Raw genomic sequence first — 17,402 nt, forward strand, 5'->3', positions numbered from 1 at the left:
TCATACGAAGGATCCCCTCATCAAAAGCTGCATGAAGATAGCGATACGAGACCGAGCCGAATTGTCAGATCATGGTTTGAGATCCCTAGTTTACAAGAAAAAGTTATTTTTTTTTTGTTTCTAATAAATTCGTTTTGGATTATAATTATTCTTTATAAGTGTCGTATGACGTTCTATTAATGAAATTATTCTTCTATTTAAAAAAGACATAATGGATGATATACAAGTATACAAGTTTCATTCTTACCATATTGCATATGTCGATTCAAAGCTGTGGCGAATTTATGGGACTAGCAGGGACGGTCGCCCCCGCTGAACGTTGAAAATTTCGAATTTTTTAGTTAAAATTTTCTATTTTTTCCGTGGTTTACTTTGTGGCATTACCAGTTCACCTCCGCTGAGATTTTTCGTCCCCTAACGAAAAATTCTAACTATGTCATGTCACTGATTGCAAGATAGATCAATTTTGTTTGAAAGTTAAAAGTAACCCACTATGCATATTTACTACTAGTAATTTTGTGAATATAAATGACTTCCAATTATCGTGGAATTTTTATTACATAACCAACCATTTTACATTGTAGTGATTGTACTTACTCATATTAGCAAGAGAGACACCAACTCTACGAATAAAAATACTAAGGAAACACGGTGGCCAGGGCTCTATTCACAGGCCTCGTGCGACCGAAAAAGTGCATCTCCGCCAAGGCACAATTACCGCTTTCCACGACTCTTTGGGATGTTGGTGCATGGGTTTGGGCTTGAAGGCGGTACCGGTCCCTTAACTGATGTGGCTAACGATGATAACCATTGTTGTTCTTCCTTTAATGGCCTCATTGCTTCAATTTGATCAAACCTTATGACGATAAGAAACATTATTGCCATCATAAAACTTGGACTAAAATACCCTCTTCTTTGAGCCAATCCCATCATCACACACACTTTTCTTGTAGAAAGAAAGGGTCAGTTTATTGTGCTTGAAACGGTAATTATTATCGTTTACGTTAATTAAGTTAATAATCGAAAATATAATAGTTTGTACAAATAATGGAGAAACGAAGAAGCATATATAATGCATTAATGCATGAGATTTGTAATATGCAAAGAAAAGAATGAAGGGTGTGACTTTTAACACAAATTCTCATTATAGACGGACATTATCCGTCTATAGCTATAGACGGATAGTGTCCCTCTCATAAATTAAAGTGTGTAGTGCAAGTGGGTAGGACCCACTTTAATTTGTAAAAGAGACACTATCCGTCTATAGCTATAGGAGTGTCCGTCTATAATGAGACTTAGAGACGGACTGGACTTTTAATAGGACTATTAGTTAAGAGGACTATTATGAGAGATTTGACGATTAGTAAAGGAGGGTACTTGAATTGTTCAAAGTTACATACGCGTGCGGTTACAAACTTTTACACTATGGTAGGTAAAACACAAAAAAAGTCGTATAAAAAGGGAGCACGTTTTAGTAGGTTTATTTAAATTCATACCGAGAGTGGACCGTTTAAAGGAAATGAATCATCCATTTTTTTTTTAGGAAATGAAGAGAATCTTGACTCCTTAATAACATCGATTAAGATATGCTCTTAGCTAGTACTTAGGCTAAGTACAAAGCAAGGAGGTTTACTCGATCGGGATTAAAGTTGTTCATGGGTAGTCCCATTCATTGGCCCGACCCATTCCACTAAATAAGCGGGTATGGACAAGACATTTTAAGTATTCGACCCACTAGCGTGTTCCAAACCCGGAACCGACTTGTATGTGGGCCAAAAATTTAACATGAGCCCGGTCCATATGCAACCCAAGCCCATAAAACATCATGGTTGACGTTGGATTTGAATGTCCGATCACGGACTTTGAATTTCAATGTCTATCCGTGGTTTGTACTTTTTAAATTTAATTTTCACCATAATTTTTATAATTAAATGGGTAATTTTTTCGTGTGTTTTTACTTGTTTTACAATTAAATGGGTAATTTACTTGTTTTTCGATGACCTTTTACAACCCCAAAATCTAAAACAGCCTCGAAAAACTATGTAGTGTTACTAATTAAACAACTTACTTACACATAAACATCTTATCTTAATATAAAGGGTTAGGATTAAATATTGTGGAACACACAGGCATCATCCTGGTAAATAATAGAGGAGATAAATTAGAACCATTAGGCACCAATTGCAGGACAACTTCATTGACAAGTGACAACACCACTGTTCCTTATTTTGTAATTACAAATCTTAAACATTTATTTATACGGTATTATGTATATCCGTGCAACTTTACACGGGTCTTAAACTTATATTTCTATATATACTGCGACATCGTCTAACATCCTTGGCTTGGGATGTAGGTGCATGGGTTTGGGACTGAAGGTGGTACCGGTCCCCTAACATTTGGTTCTACCTTCGGCCCCGGTCCCCTAACTAGTGGTTCTCCCTTTAACGGCCACGGTCCCCTAACCAATGGTTCTCCCTTTAACGGCCACAGCCCCCTAACTAACACCAATTCTCATTTGTGACGGGTACTATTCGGTCACAAACACTATTCACATTTGCGACGAGCTATATGTCACCATTTTATGAAAAAATGTGACCATTTTTTTACAAGTGACATTTTATAAACAGTACTTGACTTGTTACATTTTATAAAAAAGTGGTCACATTTGCCCGTCGTAAATTGTGACTGTCACAAGGGAGAATTGCTGACTAAGGCTCCGTTTGGCAAGGCATTTCAGGTACCTGATTTGGTCAAAGTAGCTTATTTAACCAAATAAGCTACCTGAAATGAAATGCTACCTAGAGTAGCATTTGAGATTTCAGGTACCTGATTTGGTTTAATTTTCCGGTTTTACCCTTTAAATCTATATTGTTAAATAATTATCATATCCTTTTACGTCATTTCATCAAAATCAGTTACCTTTTGAGTTAGTTTGCCAAACATCTTTTTGTATAATCGATTCTTTATCGATTCCTAATTTTTATTCTTATCGATTCCTTTTGAGGTTTCGAGTACTTTTTCGTTTTTAGTGCCTTTTCGGTTTCAGTGCGACTTTTTCGCTTAGTTTTACCAAACAGAGTCTAACTAATGGCTCTCCCTTAAACAGCCTCATTGCTTCAATTTGATCAGACCTTAAGATAAGAATAATAATGAACATTATTTTCATCATAAAACACCCTCTTCTTTGAGCCAATCCCATCATCATACAACACACAATGAAGAAACTTACAAGCTCTAATATATGGGAGTCGACAAGCGAGAGAGACGATGAAGATGTTTTTTTGTGTGTTTTGAAGACCAGAGAGTACCTCCTTATATAGGAGTCGACAAGTGAAACGGTCAGGACATACCGAGGAAAAATAATGACGTTAATGGCATTAACACACAGCACACCCAACAGCTAAAAATACGGTTATAATGAATATTAGTACGATGGTGAAAAGTCATAAAAAGGAGGAGCGCGGTTAGTAGGTTTAAGTTCATACTTAATATCATCGATTAAGATAGCTTTTAGCCGGGACTTAGGTGAAGTACAAAGTAATGAGGTTTGCTTGGTCGAGCTAGCCGGAAATAAGAGAGATGCCTCGGCGATTATGCTTTGGCGTTTAGCGGGTTAGCCTGATCCGGTTGGCTCGAGAGCAACATGAGGATAGGGTTGCTAAGAACACATATTGACTATTTCCCCGGAAACACAATAAAAAGTTTTAGCAAGAACTGCACCAAACAATTGATGCCAAGGGGTTCGACTACGAGCTAGGGCGATGATCACTTGGCCACTGCAGCCCCCGAAGGGATGGCTTACATGGTCCATGTGGTGGTGCGGGAATGCATGGGCCCGGAGGGATTCAACCCCCTCGTCATCAAAAAAAAAAAAAAAAAAAAAAAAAAAAATTGATGTCAATCTAAGGAGTCATTTTGCTTTATTCTATCATTTTCACTCCCGAGAAACGAGTCCCTTAGGAATGAAAAGTTATATGGAATACATAATATTGTCCCGAAAACCTATCTTGCAAAATCCAATATAGAAACGAAAAACTGCATCTTTAAACCAAAGCTAATACTAGTTCATTCTCAGTTACACAGGAATTAGGAACTGATTCTACATGCTTTATTTCAAAACAAATTTGAGTAAAATCATAACATTTTAAACAACATATACATAACACGGCAGAGGTGATAACGACGATAAGAAGCATTACCTATCACGAATAAGAGCTTTCGGCAATGTTATTTGGAAAGAGCAGCCAGAAGCTTTTCTTTCAAGTTTTCAGCCCCGCCATACTTCGGTTTGATGGTGAATGTATGAACAATCTCATCGCCTATCACGGAAACTTTAGCATCGGAACCTATAGTTTCTTGTTCCCTAATTGCCCTTACGACTCTAGCAACCGGGTGGTTATCCAGCGGAAAACTGACGTTCACCAGTGCATCATTTTCCCTTCCCTGAAAATCAATATCAGGGATACTCAATTGCTTTCGGGTCTCCTTTTCAGCTTCAAGCACCTTCAACTTTGTTTGCATCTCGGTTATATAAGAAATAGCATCTCCAAGGAGAGAGGCTTTGTCCATCTTAGAAATTCTCGGGACAACCGATCTCAATGCATAAAACCGTTGGTTAAGCTTCTCACGCCTCTGACGTTCTGCCACAACATGGTTCATTGCCTCTTCTCTCCCATTCCCAGGTTTCCTACCTCTCTTTTTCGGTTTACACTCGCCTTTCTGAACCTCCGGTTCTTCTATAGGCTGTTCTGAGCGTACAACATGGGTTTCCGCTCCCAAACCCCCAAAATTGATCTCCGTAAACTTCCTCTTACTACTATCATCACCAAGGCTAAGTTCAAGCCCGAAAATTTTAGTATGCGACTTACTCGCCTCCAAAGACTGTGCTTCACCAAATATAGTTTTTACCATTTGGATCAAATTCCGATCTTCTGCAACATTAACCACAGAACCAAACTCTAAAACTCCAGTTCTCACAGGCACAAATAAAACCGTTTGAAATCCAGCCGCCTTGGCCAAATACCCTCGCGAAACATACTCATCTAAACAACCTATATTATCTGAAACCCAAATTGGCCTACCACTACCAAACGATTTGGCCGGACCTAAAGACGAGTCTAACCGGAACGTAAAATACATGGATGTAAGATACAACATCTCCACATTAGACACATTATCCAATTTCCCAACAAAGTTACCATTTTTTGATCCCCCAAAACAAGCATGCAATCTTTCAAGAACCCTTTTCTTAATGCCTTCATCTAATCTACAATTCCCATTATCCCCAACTCGAACCGAGTTCGAATCCCGGCAATGCCCATCACCCCAATTCAATACTTCCTTACCATCCTTACACCTACCAATTTGCCAAAAAATTGCATAATTCCAACTAGAATTATCAACAATTTGGCAAAGTTTTTGTTGCAAATTCATACTTTTTTCACCTAAATGATTATTTAAACCCAATAAACATGCATCATTATCACAAGATGTTGAATTCAAGTAATTAAATGCTTCAACTCCTATCACACTTTCCACCATAGCCTTATCTTCTTCATTCAACATACAATTTTCAGTCATTTTCACACTAACCCACCAAAAATTTCACAACTTTTTTGCAAATTATCAATTTGGGTACCTCTAGTTACTCTAATTACCTCCAAAATCCACCTAATTACTTCATTAATCATAAAAATCTCTACTTTTTTGCTAATTATTAATTTGGGCACCTCTAATTTCTCAAATAACCTCTAAAAATCACAAAAATCTCCACTTTTTTTTGCTAATTATCAATTTGGCAACTCTAATTTCTCAGTTAACCTCTAAAAAATGTAAAAATCACAAATATTTCATATGGGTTCCTTCTAATTATTGCATAACATATAAAAAACCAACTAAATATTAAGCAAAGGTAAGCATATATTAATCCCAAGAGAAATAGACTAAAATAATACAATTAATTACCTTGATTGAGGAATTAAAGGGTGTAATTAAGAAGTGTTTATTGATGAAATAAGGAGTTTTTATTTTATTTAATTATGATGATTGAAACTTGAGTAATGTTGGTTGGATAAAATGGGAGAATTATTATTGATTATTTAATTGAAGAGACAAAAGTAAATAAAACACGAGGTGCATGTGTGGAAGAAGGGAGTGGGGAACAATGAGTGAAGGCATAAGGTATGCATCATGTGATTCTTAAACATAAAGTTTACGTGTCATTTTTATGACTTTTGAACGTCTGCTGAGATACGTTCACATCATCATCACGATATACTCCCAACACAAACTCCCGTACCACCTTATCGACTCTCCTAAATTATCACGGCCGGTATTATCCGTTTTAATTTTAAAACAAATTAAATATCCTATTATTTATGTATTTACAATAAATATATTGTTTTTTTTAATCTTTGTTAGGGTATAATTCCGAAGCAGAAGATCGTTCTTGCCACGGTGCTTTGTAGAATAACGTCTTGGGTTAGACCTTCGTCTTCTATCGTCTCCCTCGGCCTCCCCGCAACGATGAACGAATCGAGGGCTTGGCTTTGTGCTGCAGCGTCACCCACTCCGACGCCTTGAGTCGGTGAACTTAGAGGTATAAGTTGTATGCTAATTGGCTAGGAATGTATTGTAGAGAGATAAGAGAGATGTTACCAGATGAATAGTGTATTTAGGTTCAGTTGTGAGAGAGAGATCCTTTCCTCAAAGAAGGTTGAGGAGTATTTATAGGCTTTCACCTTTTGTCACGTAGTGGCCAAGTGGCCAAGTGGCTTATCAGGTGGAAAGACCGTTCTACCCTCGGCCGATGAACCTATGGCGGGCCGGCGAGGGTCTTGGATATGAGTACGCGGGTATGTGTCCGGTTGGCGGGTTGTCGCCGAGAGACGCCAGCTAGCCGGCCGATGGGATGCATCGGCTAGATATCTAAGTCGTTGACTTCTTTGTGGATATCTTTGACCTTGCTCGGTGTGTTGACTTTGGTCGGCGGTGCGGAATATGCCCCATCAATTTGCCCCAAGCGTAGTCTATGCCGTGGTATGGGCTCCGATGTATCTTGAGCATATATTCCCTGCACAAACTTCCGCAAATTTCCTGTATCGGTGTCTTCTTGTGTACCGGCGTGGCTCTTGTTAGGCCGCACCATATACCATATCCCCCCTCCACATGGATGCGTAAAGGGTATCCGATGTGGAAAAGGAACATGACGTTGGCGAGACCATGAGAGAGTCTTAGGTTGACTTTGATTGCCCCGGCCCGTGCTCCATGACTTGGTTGATCGGTGGCCGTGAGAGTAGATACCCGAAATTTGCTTGAAATGAACGATCGCGAGAGATGTGAATAGGCTTGTTGAAGACGCTTGGTCACTGTTGCATTGATTGACATTCAACTGTTGCGACGATTGACATTCCGCGGTTGCATGCTTGACACGTGTGTGTTCGATTGGTTGACACTTCATGGGTCAGTGCCACGATTGGTCCTTCTTCATGGGCTTTTCTCTATAAATAGGGAAGTTATTAGTGATTTTGGCCTCCATTTTATTTTCGAAAATTTTTCTCTAAAATCTTCATCTCTCCAAACTTTCAAGGGTTTTCTTCTTCTTGATCTTCGGAGTTTTTGACCCGGCGAGTGTTTTTCTTTAAGGTAAACAAGCGAACTTTTATTTTTTTTCTTGTTAGTAATTTGTTGTGAACATGTCTTCTCGCGATCTTTGGACCTAGTAAACTGCGTCGGGGGCCCTAGGTCTCCTCTCCCGAAGTTGATCCTCAAATTCTTGAGGAATGGGAGGACTCGATTCTGTGGCGACTTTGGTGATGATTTTGGTGATGAAGTGGAAAGGTCCCGCCCTAGTGAGGGAGACAAGACATCATGGATCACGGCTATGTCTGTAAGATCTGTCTTGATCGTGCTTGGTCTCGTAAGCTTGCCGTTGTTCCTGGAAACTTTTCGAGGATCATTTTTTCTTGGGTAGGGGATACGAAATTGTTATCCCTAAGGAGGGTCGGGTCGTATCTTTGCCCTCCGCCGGGTCAGACTTGGCGTGTACTGCGGCATTTGGAGTTCGGGCTTCGGTTTCACGTGAACGGGTGCGTTGTGGCCATAATTAGAGCCATGAACGTTCTGTTTGCCCAACCGCACCCGCTGCCATGAGGACCATAATTGGTTTTGTCTGGCTTTGTCTTTTTAAGGGAGAGGCTCCGACGGTGAATTTATTCCGCCGACTCCATCATCTCAAGCCGTCACTCTCGGCGTGTTGGGTGGTACAGTGTACAAACGGAGCAGGGTTATGTCTCTGCTGACAAACCTTCTTCTTGCAAGGGCTGGCAAGGTCGGTGGGTGTATGTCAAAGTGCCGAATGACTATCCGCGCCTGCCCCGTTCCTTCCAAAGACCGGGTTAATCTGCGGTGTGAGACTAGGGCGGAGCATGACAGATGGGTCACTCGGAAGCATCTTAAAATGGATGCTAGCAGGGTCCCTCTTACGGAGGATGAGAGGCTGGCAATGAGGCTCTTTGAGGTGGACAAGCGTGGGATGCCGAAAAGATGGATTCCCCCAACGCGAGATCATTCTTCGGGATGAGCCGCTCTGCTATGTCGGCCTCATACCGGCCCTAGCACGGGGTGAGTGGGGTCGGTGTGAGGCCCTCCGCCGCTCTCAATGTTTCTTGATTTTCGAACTTCGATTCACTTCTTCTACTTGACTTTTGCTTTGTTTCTTTCGTAGACCACTTTGGACCGGAACTACCTGAGGATCTTCTTCGGAGAATGGGGCTACACAAAGATAAAACCGTTGCTAATTTGCATCCCAAGGCTCCGCCCATGACCAGCGGGATGTCGTCGAATGATCTTATGGAGCAGCGGCTAAAGGTCTTGGGCAAGGAGGAGGCGCGAGCGAGGGTTGTTACCGGTGTGGTGCGTCGGACGCGGAAAGTAGCGCCGGTTTCGGCTCCGTCCCCTCCCTAAGAAGGTGGAGGTTGTTGAAATTCCGATGAGGGGGACTACGATGCGGAGGGACCTCCTCTTATCTGTAGGAGGAAAAGGACAGCTTCTACCGCGGGCAAGGAAGTGCCTCCTCCGGCCAAGAAGCCCAAGCATGGTACCTATCCGGCTTGTGGCGTTGGGCGGCGGCGGTGGGATCCTCTCGCACGGGTTGGTGAGCAATGCACCACCGTCAACCCTTCATCTCGGACGGCTTTCGTCTCCCGGCCCACAAGGCTAGTGGCCAAATTGCCACCGTCGTCCCTTCATCCCAGAAGGCTTCCGTCTCCGAGCTTATAGAGGAGGGCACGAAGCTTATTAGGGAGCCGGCGAGGTGGAACGTGGCTACCGCCGCTCGTCTCGGGAGCAAGAGAAGGCCGTGGCTCGGGCCGTTCATGAGCGTAATGCCACAAAGCGGTGGCTGCATCGGCGAAGCGGATCTCCTCAACGAGCGAGAGGCTTAGGGGAGAAGGCGAGAAGGCGCTCTCGGCGAGAGAGAAACTCGGGGAGGACGCCGAAAAGGAGGTCCTCGGCCGAGAGGGCTAAAGCCGAGGCCGCGCTACCGAAGGCTGCGAATCTGCGGAGGAAATGTGAGCTTGCTCGGGGGCGCGCCGACCTCTACCTCAAGCGGAGGAACGAGTCCCGGGACCTATTTAAGGCTCGGGCGGAGGTGGTTCGGGCGAGAGATGCCATCATCAAGCAAAAGGAGGCGGACATCGAGATGCGCAAACCGACCACGCTTCCCAAGTGTCTTGTGCGCCGAGTTCGGATTTGGCCGAAGATGTTTGCTAGGGAAGTTATCGGGGAGATTTTCCCTCTTGATGGTTCCTTCCCGTGGGGCAGGTTCGACGTGCTGCTTGATGACAAGCTCCAGGCTAAGGTGGATGCCGCGGCGGAGAGGGCCAGGGAGGCGGTGAAGGCGAAGATGGAGAGGGAGGCGGCCGTGGAGAAAGCGACTCTTCTTTGAGAGGGCTAGAGTAGCCAAGGAAGAAGCCGAAAGGATGAGGGCAAAATGAGGATGCCGAGGCCAAGGCCGAGGCCGCTAGAAAAGTCAACTGGGTTGCCCGCCAAAGAAGATGCGGCTTGATGAGAACAAGTTTACAGAGACTGTTTCGACTCCTCACATGCTACCATGTCTTTGCTTGATGAGAACAAGTTTACACAGTGCCGCCAGACTTTTCCGGGGTCAATTACTCAGCCCTTCCTCTCCGCTATCTCTCGGTTCCTGAACATAATGCTAGTTTTTTTTTTTTTTTTTTTTTTTTTTTTTTTTTTTTTTGCCTCTTTTTGTACAGCCTTGGTAGATTATATTTCGGCTTAACCCTGTGGGGACGGCCGTCGTCTGTATTCTTTCACTTGTAATTCTTGTAACTTATCTTCTAATAATAGTTCGTTCCTTTCGCCTTCGGCCTGGCCGAGGTCTTTATCTCATCTTTGTCGAGTTCTCCGTTTTCCTAATTGAGCGCTCTTTTCGTTTCGTCTTGACTGGCCGGCCGTCTTAAAGTGTGTATCTCGACTGTGTCTCAATGCTTCCAAGACACTTTTGCTTTTGCGAACGTAGTGTGCGACGGCCGTTCGTCGTGGTATCCGCCTTGCGGGTGGTTGCCGCTCTTATCGGTGCGACGGTGTGAGGGCGCTAGTTTCTTGTGGAGACCGCCGCTCTTGTCGGTATGACGGTGTGAGCGGCGTCATTTCTTGATAGCGTGTTACGTGGCGTCTACCACTTGGGTGATGGCGACGGCATCAAACCTCTTGGGGTGTCTGCCGTGGCGTCTACTACTTGGGGTGACTGCGACGGCGCTAGTTTCTTGATGGAGACTGCCGCTCTTGTCGGTATGACAGTGTGAGCCGGCGTCCATTTCTCGATAGCGTGTTACGTGGCGTCTACCACTTGGAGTGATCTGCGACGGCATCAAACCTCTTGGGGTGGCTATCGCTGTGGCGTCTACTACTTGGGGTGACTGCGACGGCGCTAGTTTCTTGATGGAGATCGCTCTTGTCGGTATGACGGTGTGAGCCGCGTCTGTTTCTTGATAGCGTGTTACGTGGCGTCTACCACTTGGAGTGACTGCGACGGCGTCAAACCTCTTGGGGTGGCTGCCGTGGCGTCTACTACTTGGGGTGATTGCGACGGCGCTAGTTTCTTGATGGAGACCGCGCTCTTGTCGGTATGACGGTGTGAGCGGCGTACATTTCTCGATAGCGTGTTACGTGGCGTCTACCACTTGGAGTAGATCTGCGACGGCATCAAACCTCTTGGGGTGACTGCCGTGGCGTCTACTACTTGGGGTGACTGCGACGGCGCTAGTTTCTTGATGGAGACCGCCGCTCTTGTCGGTATGACAGTGTGAGCCGGCGTCTGTTTCTCGGTAGCGTGTTACGTGGCGTCTACCACTTGGAGTGACTACGACGGCATCAAACCTCTTGGGGTGACTGCCGTGGCGTCTACTACTTGGGGTGACTGCGACGGCGCTAGTTTCTTGATGGAGACTGCCGCTCTTGTCGGTATGACGGTGTGAGCGGCGTACTTTTTCTTGATAGATAATCGATGGCAAAATTCTGCTTTGATGAAAGGCTTGGATGGTTTTTTTTTTTTTTTTTTTTTTTTTTACTAGGTAAAAAGAAAAACATGCGTCGGGGTGTCCACGACTATTTCGGACACCTCCGCGACTACATAAATTTTACGAGATTACCAATGCCCTAACGGCTCATCACAGCACATCCCCCAATCGCCACTAGTCGTATCCATGAGGTCGCCCCCATTGTTGTAAGGACGGGCTTTTTCCTTTTTCGGACTTCTTCGCCTCTTTGAGGGATTGCATGTTGCAACCTCGGGCAGCTATCCGGACGTTGACCACCTCATCCTTCTCGTCTTTGGAGACGAGCTTATCGCTTCCCCCGGTCCGAGACATACATCGAGCGTTAGGGCCGGATGGACATTACTGCGTCGGCCTCGCTCAGGGTGACTCGGCCTATGAGAACGTTGTAGGCGGACGAGCCGTCCATGACGATGAACTCGGCTAGGATGTTTTTAGCCGCGTTCTTTTCGCGAACGTCACCGGAGTCTAATTGATCCCAGCGGCACCGGGCCGCCCCAGAAGGCGCATAGGGGTTGGTGCGGGGGCTTAAGTCCTTGATCTTCAGGCCAAGGCCGAGAAAGCACTCCCTAAACATGATATTCGTGTATGCACCTGTGTCAATCAGGCACCTCTTGACCAGGTGGTTGGATATGTCCAAATTGACTACAAGCGGGTCGGCGTGAGGGGCGATGACCCCTTCGTAGTCCTTTCTTCCGATAGTCATATCGGGGATGCTTGCAGAGGGGATCCTTGAGTTGGGCACAAAGTTGATGGCCTGGTATAGCTCGTTTAGGTGCCGCTTGTGCCCATGAGCGGACCCTCCGTTTTCGTTGCCCCCGATGACAACATGTATCACGCCAATTCGCTCGAAGACGGACTTCCTATCTGAACCGCCGGCGTCGGTCTTTTGGCCTTTTGCAACGTACTTGCCGAGGCTTCCCTTCCGGATCAGCTCCTCTATGGCATTCTTCAGATGGCGGCGATCGTTGGTTAAATGGCGGTGTGGCCGTGGTACTCACGATCTTGGCTCGTGTCACCGTCACTTTTTGGCTTGGGGTCTCTCCCACTTCGGCCCTCGTTTTTGCTCGGGCGAAGACTTCGGCGGCGATGCGATGAGAGGGTTTTTTCACTATACCGCCTCGGTGGTACGTTCTGATTCCACCGGCGCCCGCCGAGTCTTGTTTCCGGTCGGATCTGTCCGACCGTGATCTGTTATTCTCGCGGCGTCTTCCTTCGGACCGCGAGCCGTTGTTGTCGCGGCGTCCTTCGTCCCGGGTCCTGCCTGACTCTTCTTTTCGGAGTGCTCGGCTTCGCGGGGATCTTCCCAGGTTTTGTGGTAGTCTTCCACCTTGATGGCCTGGTCGGCCAACTTTCGCGCGGCGTCCGGGCCTGGGCCTCCGCTCTTGATGAGCTCGTTTTTAAGGCTCCCCGTGGGAGGCCCTTCATCGATCGAAGGCTGCCAGCTCGGGATTAATTTCTCGAATCTCTTGGACTTTTCCATCAAACCTCTTCACATAGCTCCGGAGAGACTCGCCCCCCTCGTCGATAGTCGGGAGGTCGATGTCTCTACGGCCCTTCTCTTGTTGCGAGAGTCTTGGGCTAGGAAAGCGCCCTTCAAGTCGGCGTAATAATACACCGAGCCGTCAGAAGTCCTTTGTACCGGCTCTCGAGCCATCCCATGCAAAGTTGTTGGGAAAATTCGGCACCGGACCTCATCGGGCCGCTCCCCATACCGACATGTAAGACTCGAAAGCCTCGGCGTGGTCGATCGGATCACCATCTCCCTTGTACGACGGTGGTGGTAGCTTGAGCTTGTTCGGCACCGGGACTTCTAAGACGTAGGCGTTGAGGGGCTGCCTAACCATGTGTCGAACGACACGCGGCGATCGGCTTCTTGCGTCCCTAACCTGGCTCCTTCCTCCGTGACGGGAGGGGCTCCTTCTTCGACTCGGGCTTCTTCTCCAACTCTGCGAGTCGGACTCCTCCTCGGCTTCTTCGGGGTGAGCCTCGTTCGTGTGGCGGGGACGCTGTCCTCCCCCGAGTGCGGGAAGGACTTAGGTCTACCGCGCCCACTTTGGGCTCCCCGCGTCTTGACTGGTCGGCTTCTCCTAGTGCTCCGTTCAAATTTCTCGGAGTCATATTTTGGGCCCTGGTCTCCCGGACAGTTTCCGCCGCTCTTGTCGACGTGACAGTGTGAGCGGGCGTATTACTAATTAGGTCTAGGAGCATCTTGACCTTGCTATGTCAACCACATGTCCCATGATGGTGACCTGGTTGGTGCAGGCGGCGTGTCGGGTATTGATGGCATCCCGAACTCGGGTTGGATTACACCGCCGGTGGAGGGCATGTACGACTCGAGAATTGTTGAAAGTATCATCTTGGTAAAATGCGGTTTCGTCGGTTACGACTGCATCTTGTTGTTTCGACATTTTCTTAGCTTTTTGGGTGGGTTTTTACTATTATTTTTTTGTTTGGGAATGAATGTGACTAGCTTCTAGTGTCTTTTCCCACAGACGGCGCCAATTGTTCCGGGTATAATTCCAGAGCAAGTATCGTTGCCACCCGTGGCTTGTAGAATAACGTCTTGGGTTAGACCCTTCGTGCTTCTATCGTCTCCCTCGGCCTCCCCGCAACGATGAACGGCGAGGGCTTGGCTTTGTGCCAAGCGTACCCACTCCGACGCCCAAGTCAGTGAACTTAGAGGTATAAGTTGTATGCTAATTGGCTAGGAATGTATTGTAGAGAGATAAGAGAGATGTTACCAGATGAATAGTGTATTTAGGTTCAGTTGTGAGAGAGAGATCCTTTCCTCAAAGAAGGTTGAGGAGTATTTATAGGCTTTCACCTTTTGTCACGTAGTGGCCAAGTGGCCAAGTGGCTTATCAGGTGGAAAGACCGTTCTACCCTCGGCCGATGAACCTATGGCAGTCGAGAGGGTCTTGGATATGAGTACGCTGGGTATGTGTCCCGGTACCGGGTTGTCGCCGAGACGTCAGCTAGGCGGCCGATGGGATGCATCGGCTAGACAGTCTAAGTCGTTGACTTGCTGTGGATATCTTTGACCTTGCTCAGTGTGTTGACTTTGGTCAGCGGTGCAGAATATGCCCCATCAAATACATTCTTATATAAATAGATGATTTATACTTAATCTGCATTAAGCTTAAAATGGATAGTGTCGTCTCAAGAGTGACTTACTGCTATGTATTGTAAAACTGTTGTTGGTCCATCGTGTGTGAGAATACAATTGGCACCACACGGGGACGCGAAAGTGATGTAATGGTCGTGTCCTAACGTGTCGTGCCTTATTTATGAGATTTCGCCTTGGCACGATCCAAGCACGATGGCACGATGGGTTCATGGGTTGTGGGATGTGCAATGCTTTGGCCCATATGGGTGCCAACCCACTGCAAGAGTTGCTCAATCATTCATACTGCAAGCTGCTTAAGTGCAAGGGGTGAGCCAATTTTATGTTTTTGGACGTGCCAGAGCCCAGGAGTATCAGCCCATTCAGTTTGTTACTTTGTATCTTTTTTAGTTTATTACTTCCTCCATTCAACCCCACTCTACCACTTTGCTTTTTCACGTTCGACAATGCATGTTTTACGCGGTAAATATCGTTAGCTACGTATTTACAAAAATTATAAAAGTTAGATATTTTTAATAGATCATCCCCACCCTGCAATTAAGCGTGTTTGGATTGGGTCAATTTTAGGTCGGGTTATTTTGGGTTTGTTGCCTTTGGGTTGGGTCGGGCCGGGTTAGCTTGTGTCAGGTCAGATTCAGGTCAGCTATTATTAAATTATTGTGACTAATAATCAATTTGCGACAATAAACATTTGGGTCAGATCATTTTTGTTAGGTGGCAAAATAACCGACTTTCTGCAAGAACATACTCTCTTCATTCAACTCCACAAGGCCATTATCTCTTTTGCACACTATTCACAAGCGAGAAGATAAGAGCAAACAAACTTTCTGAGTAGTTCTCGTCAATTACCTTCAAAATTCCAACAAATTTGTAATCATCGGCAGAGGATACATGCCCAAATCCAGAAGTTACGAAAAATTTTAAGATGAATTTGTCAAAACGGTTTAAAAACACATCTAGAGCAGGAGAAGCATACTTGTTTAGCTTACGGGTAGCCGGGTTCCATAAAAGGAAGTATTCACCTTCTCTTGAGGCTATACAAACCAACCCATTGCAGGATCCAAGAAGTTCAAATTGAAAATTACCCTCCTCAAGCCAAGGCATGTAGGTGGGTTTAACCAAATAATCTTGAAAATTTTGAGAAATTTCATCAACTTCAACCTCATCATGATAAGACAAAAGGTAATCAGTGGAACAAGCGGTCTCGATTATAATCAAGTTGGCACAAGGGTGTGAAAAGGGAGATTTCTTAAGGTGGGCTTTGGTAAAATGAGAAGAAGAAAGCGTAGAATACCATTGTTTGGAAACTGACTTAAATCGAAGAATTGATTTGACGGGGAATCTTGTAAGTATTTCCTCAAAAATCAATTCATCAGAGAGGTTGCTTTGTTGCGAAATCATCATCACTTGTTTCCCGTTACCACTGTTTGAATCTTTGTTTTCCATTATTTCTCATCTTTAAAACTGACTTGTAAAATAATGGACAAGGAAGTGAGGTAGGGATGAAGCTTTATTAAATAATAAAGGAAGGAATAACAACAATAACTTTATTATTAGATCATCTAAAGCTACCTACCTGGTTTTATTCTGTATGCCAACAATGAGTCGTAAAAGGGAGAAATGAAGTGAAGAAGGAAGGGAGTTGTAAGAGGAGCTGAAGGAAGTGAAAGTAGTCACTGTTTGAGTAGAGTTGTATCACGAATGCGTAATTTATAAGCAACTTGTTAGAATAAACTAGTTCTATTACCCGTGAAATTCACGGGGTTAGCTGTATTGTCACGTTGGTGGTGTTACACAATCCCGGATTTGCGGTCGCACTGAGCCATATTGACAAAAAGGACTCGTAAGATTTTTTTTTTATCAATCTATACTTGTACTACCATAATATATTGTCAATATATTATCAATATATATTTTCTACAATTTACTAAACGTTTGTCGTGGATTATTAATATTTTGCCACGAATATTGTTACGTTTATTAGAGCATCTTCAATGTTACGTTTATTAGAGCATCTTCAATAAGCATGTAGCTTGCCATTGGAGATGGAAAAGTGAGATGTAGCTTGCAAGCATGGTAGCTCTACCAAGCTACATGCTTCCTTTAGAAAAAAAATAAAAGGTAAATTCTAATTGGATGAAAGCAAGTATGTGGGACCCATACAAGCTACATATATTGTAGTTTGCCATTAAAGCGGTACGTTGCCGGAAAGTCGAGTAGCTTTAAAAATCGATATGACAAACCAAGCTACAATGCATTTTAGCTGACCGTTGGAGATGCTCTTAGTGTTTTCTCACGATTATTGTTATTATTGTTATTGTCTTCAATTTTGTTTAGCTATGTAATTAATTCAACCTAAAAAAAATTCAAAATAGATTTTTTTATATTTTTATTTGTGAACAATAATTCAAGGTAGATTGAATGGTTAGCATTATTTTGAAAGATTATGGTGAGAATTATATTTGTGTTTAATATGAGATATATTGTCTTTAATTTTAACTTTAATTTTTCTTAACAAATAAAAAACAAATACTAATATTTATTGTGATTTAATTAGTGTTTAATGTTATGATTTTTTCAATTTTTTTAAATAATAATGACGATGTGTCATGCTCTAATAGTCTTAAAGGTGAATGTTGAAAGCTAATATTTAGGCTTGCCTTTTTATATTATACTAGTTTTGTACCCGCGAAAAT

At 44.4% G+C, this 17,402-nt stretch overlaps 2 protein-coding genes across 2 annotated transcripts; both read right to left on the minus strand.

Moving 5' to 3' along the window:
* Window positions 1–725: 725 nt before the first annotated feature.
* LOC141591746 (transcription factor MTB3-like) lies at window positions 726–5,953 on the minus strand. The gene is made up of 2 exons (XM_074412189.1): window positions 4,203–5,953; window positions 726–856 (listed from the first exon to the last, which is right to left on the minus strand). The coding sequence occupies exon 1, from the start codon at window positions 5,581–5,583 to the stop codon at window positions 4,231–4,233; it is 1,353 nt and encodes a 450-aa protein (XP_074268290.1). The 5' UTR covers window positions 5,584–5,953; the 3' UTR covers window positions 726–856; window positions 4,203–4,230.
* Window positions 5,954–14,863: 8,910 nt separating this feature from the next.
* Window positions 14,864–16,152, minus strand: LOC141598719 (putative F-box/kelch-repeat protein At1g12870). Its single transcript, XM_074418839.1, has 2 exons — window positions 15,556–16,152; window positions 14,864–14,965 (listed from the first exon to the last, which is right to left on the minus strand). The coding sequence occupies exons 1-2, from the start codon at window positions 16,150–16,152 to the stop codon at window positions 14,864–14,866; spliced, it is 699 nt and encodes a 232-aa protein (XP_074274940.1).
* Between the last annotated feature and the right edge of the window lie 1,250 nt (window positions 16,153–17,402).

This window comes from Silene latifolia, chromosome 1 (genome assembly GCF_048544455.1).
Source record: "Silene latifolia isolate original U9 population chromosome 1, ASM4854445v1, whole genome shotgun sequence".
Taxonomy (NCBI): domain Eukaryota; kingdom Viridiplantae; phylum Streptophyta; class Magnoliopsida; order Caryophyllales; family Caryophyllaceae; genus Silene; species Silene latifolia.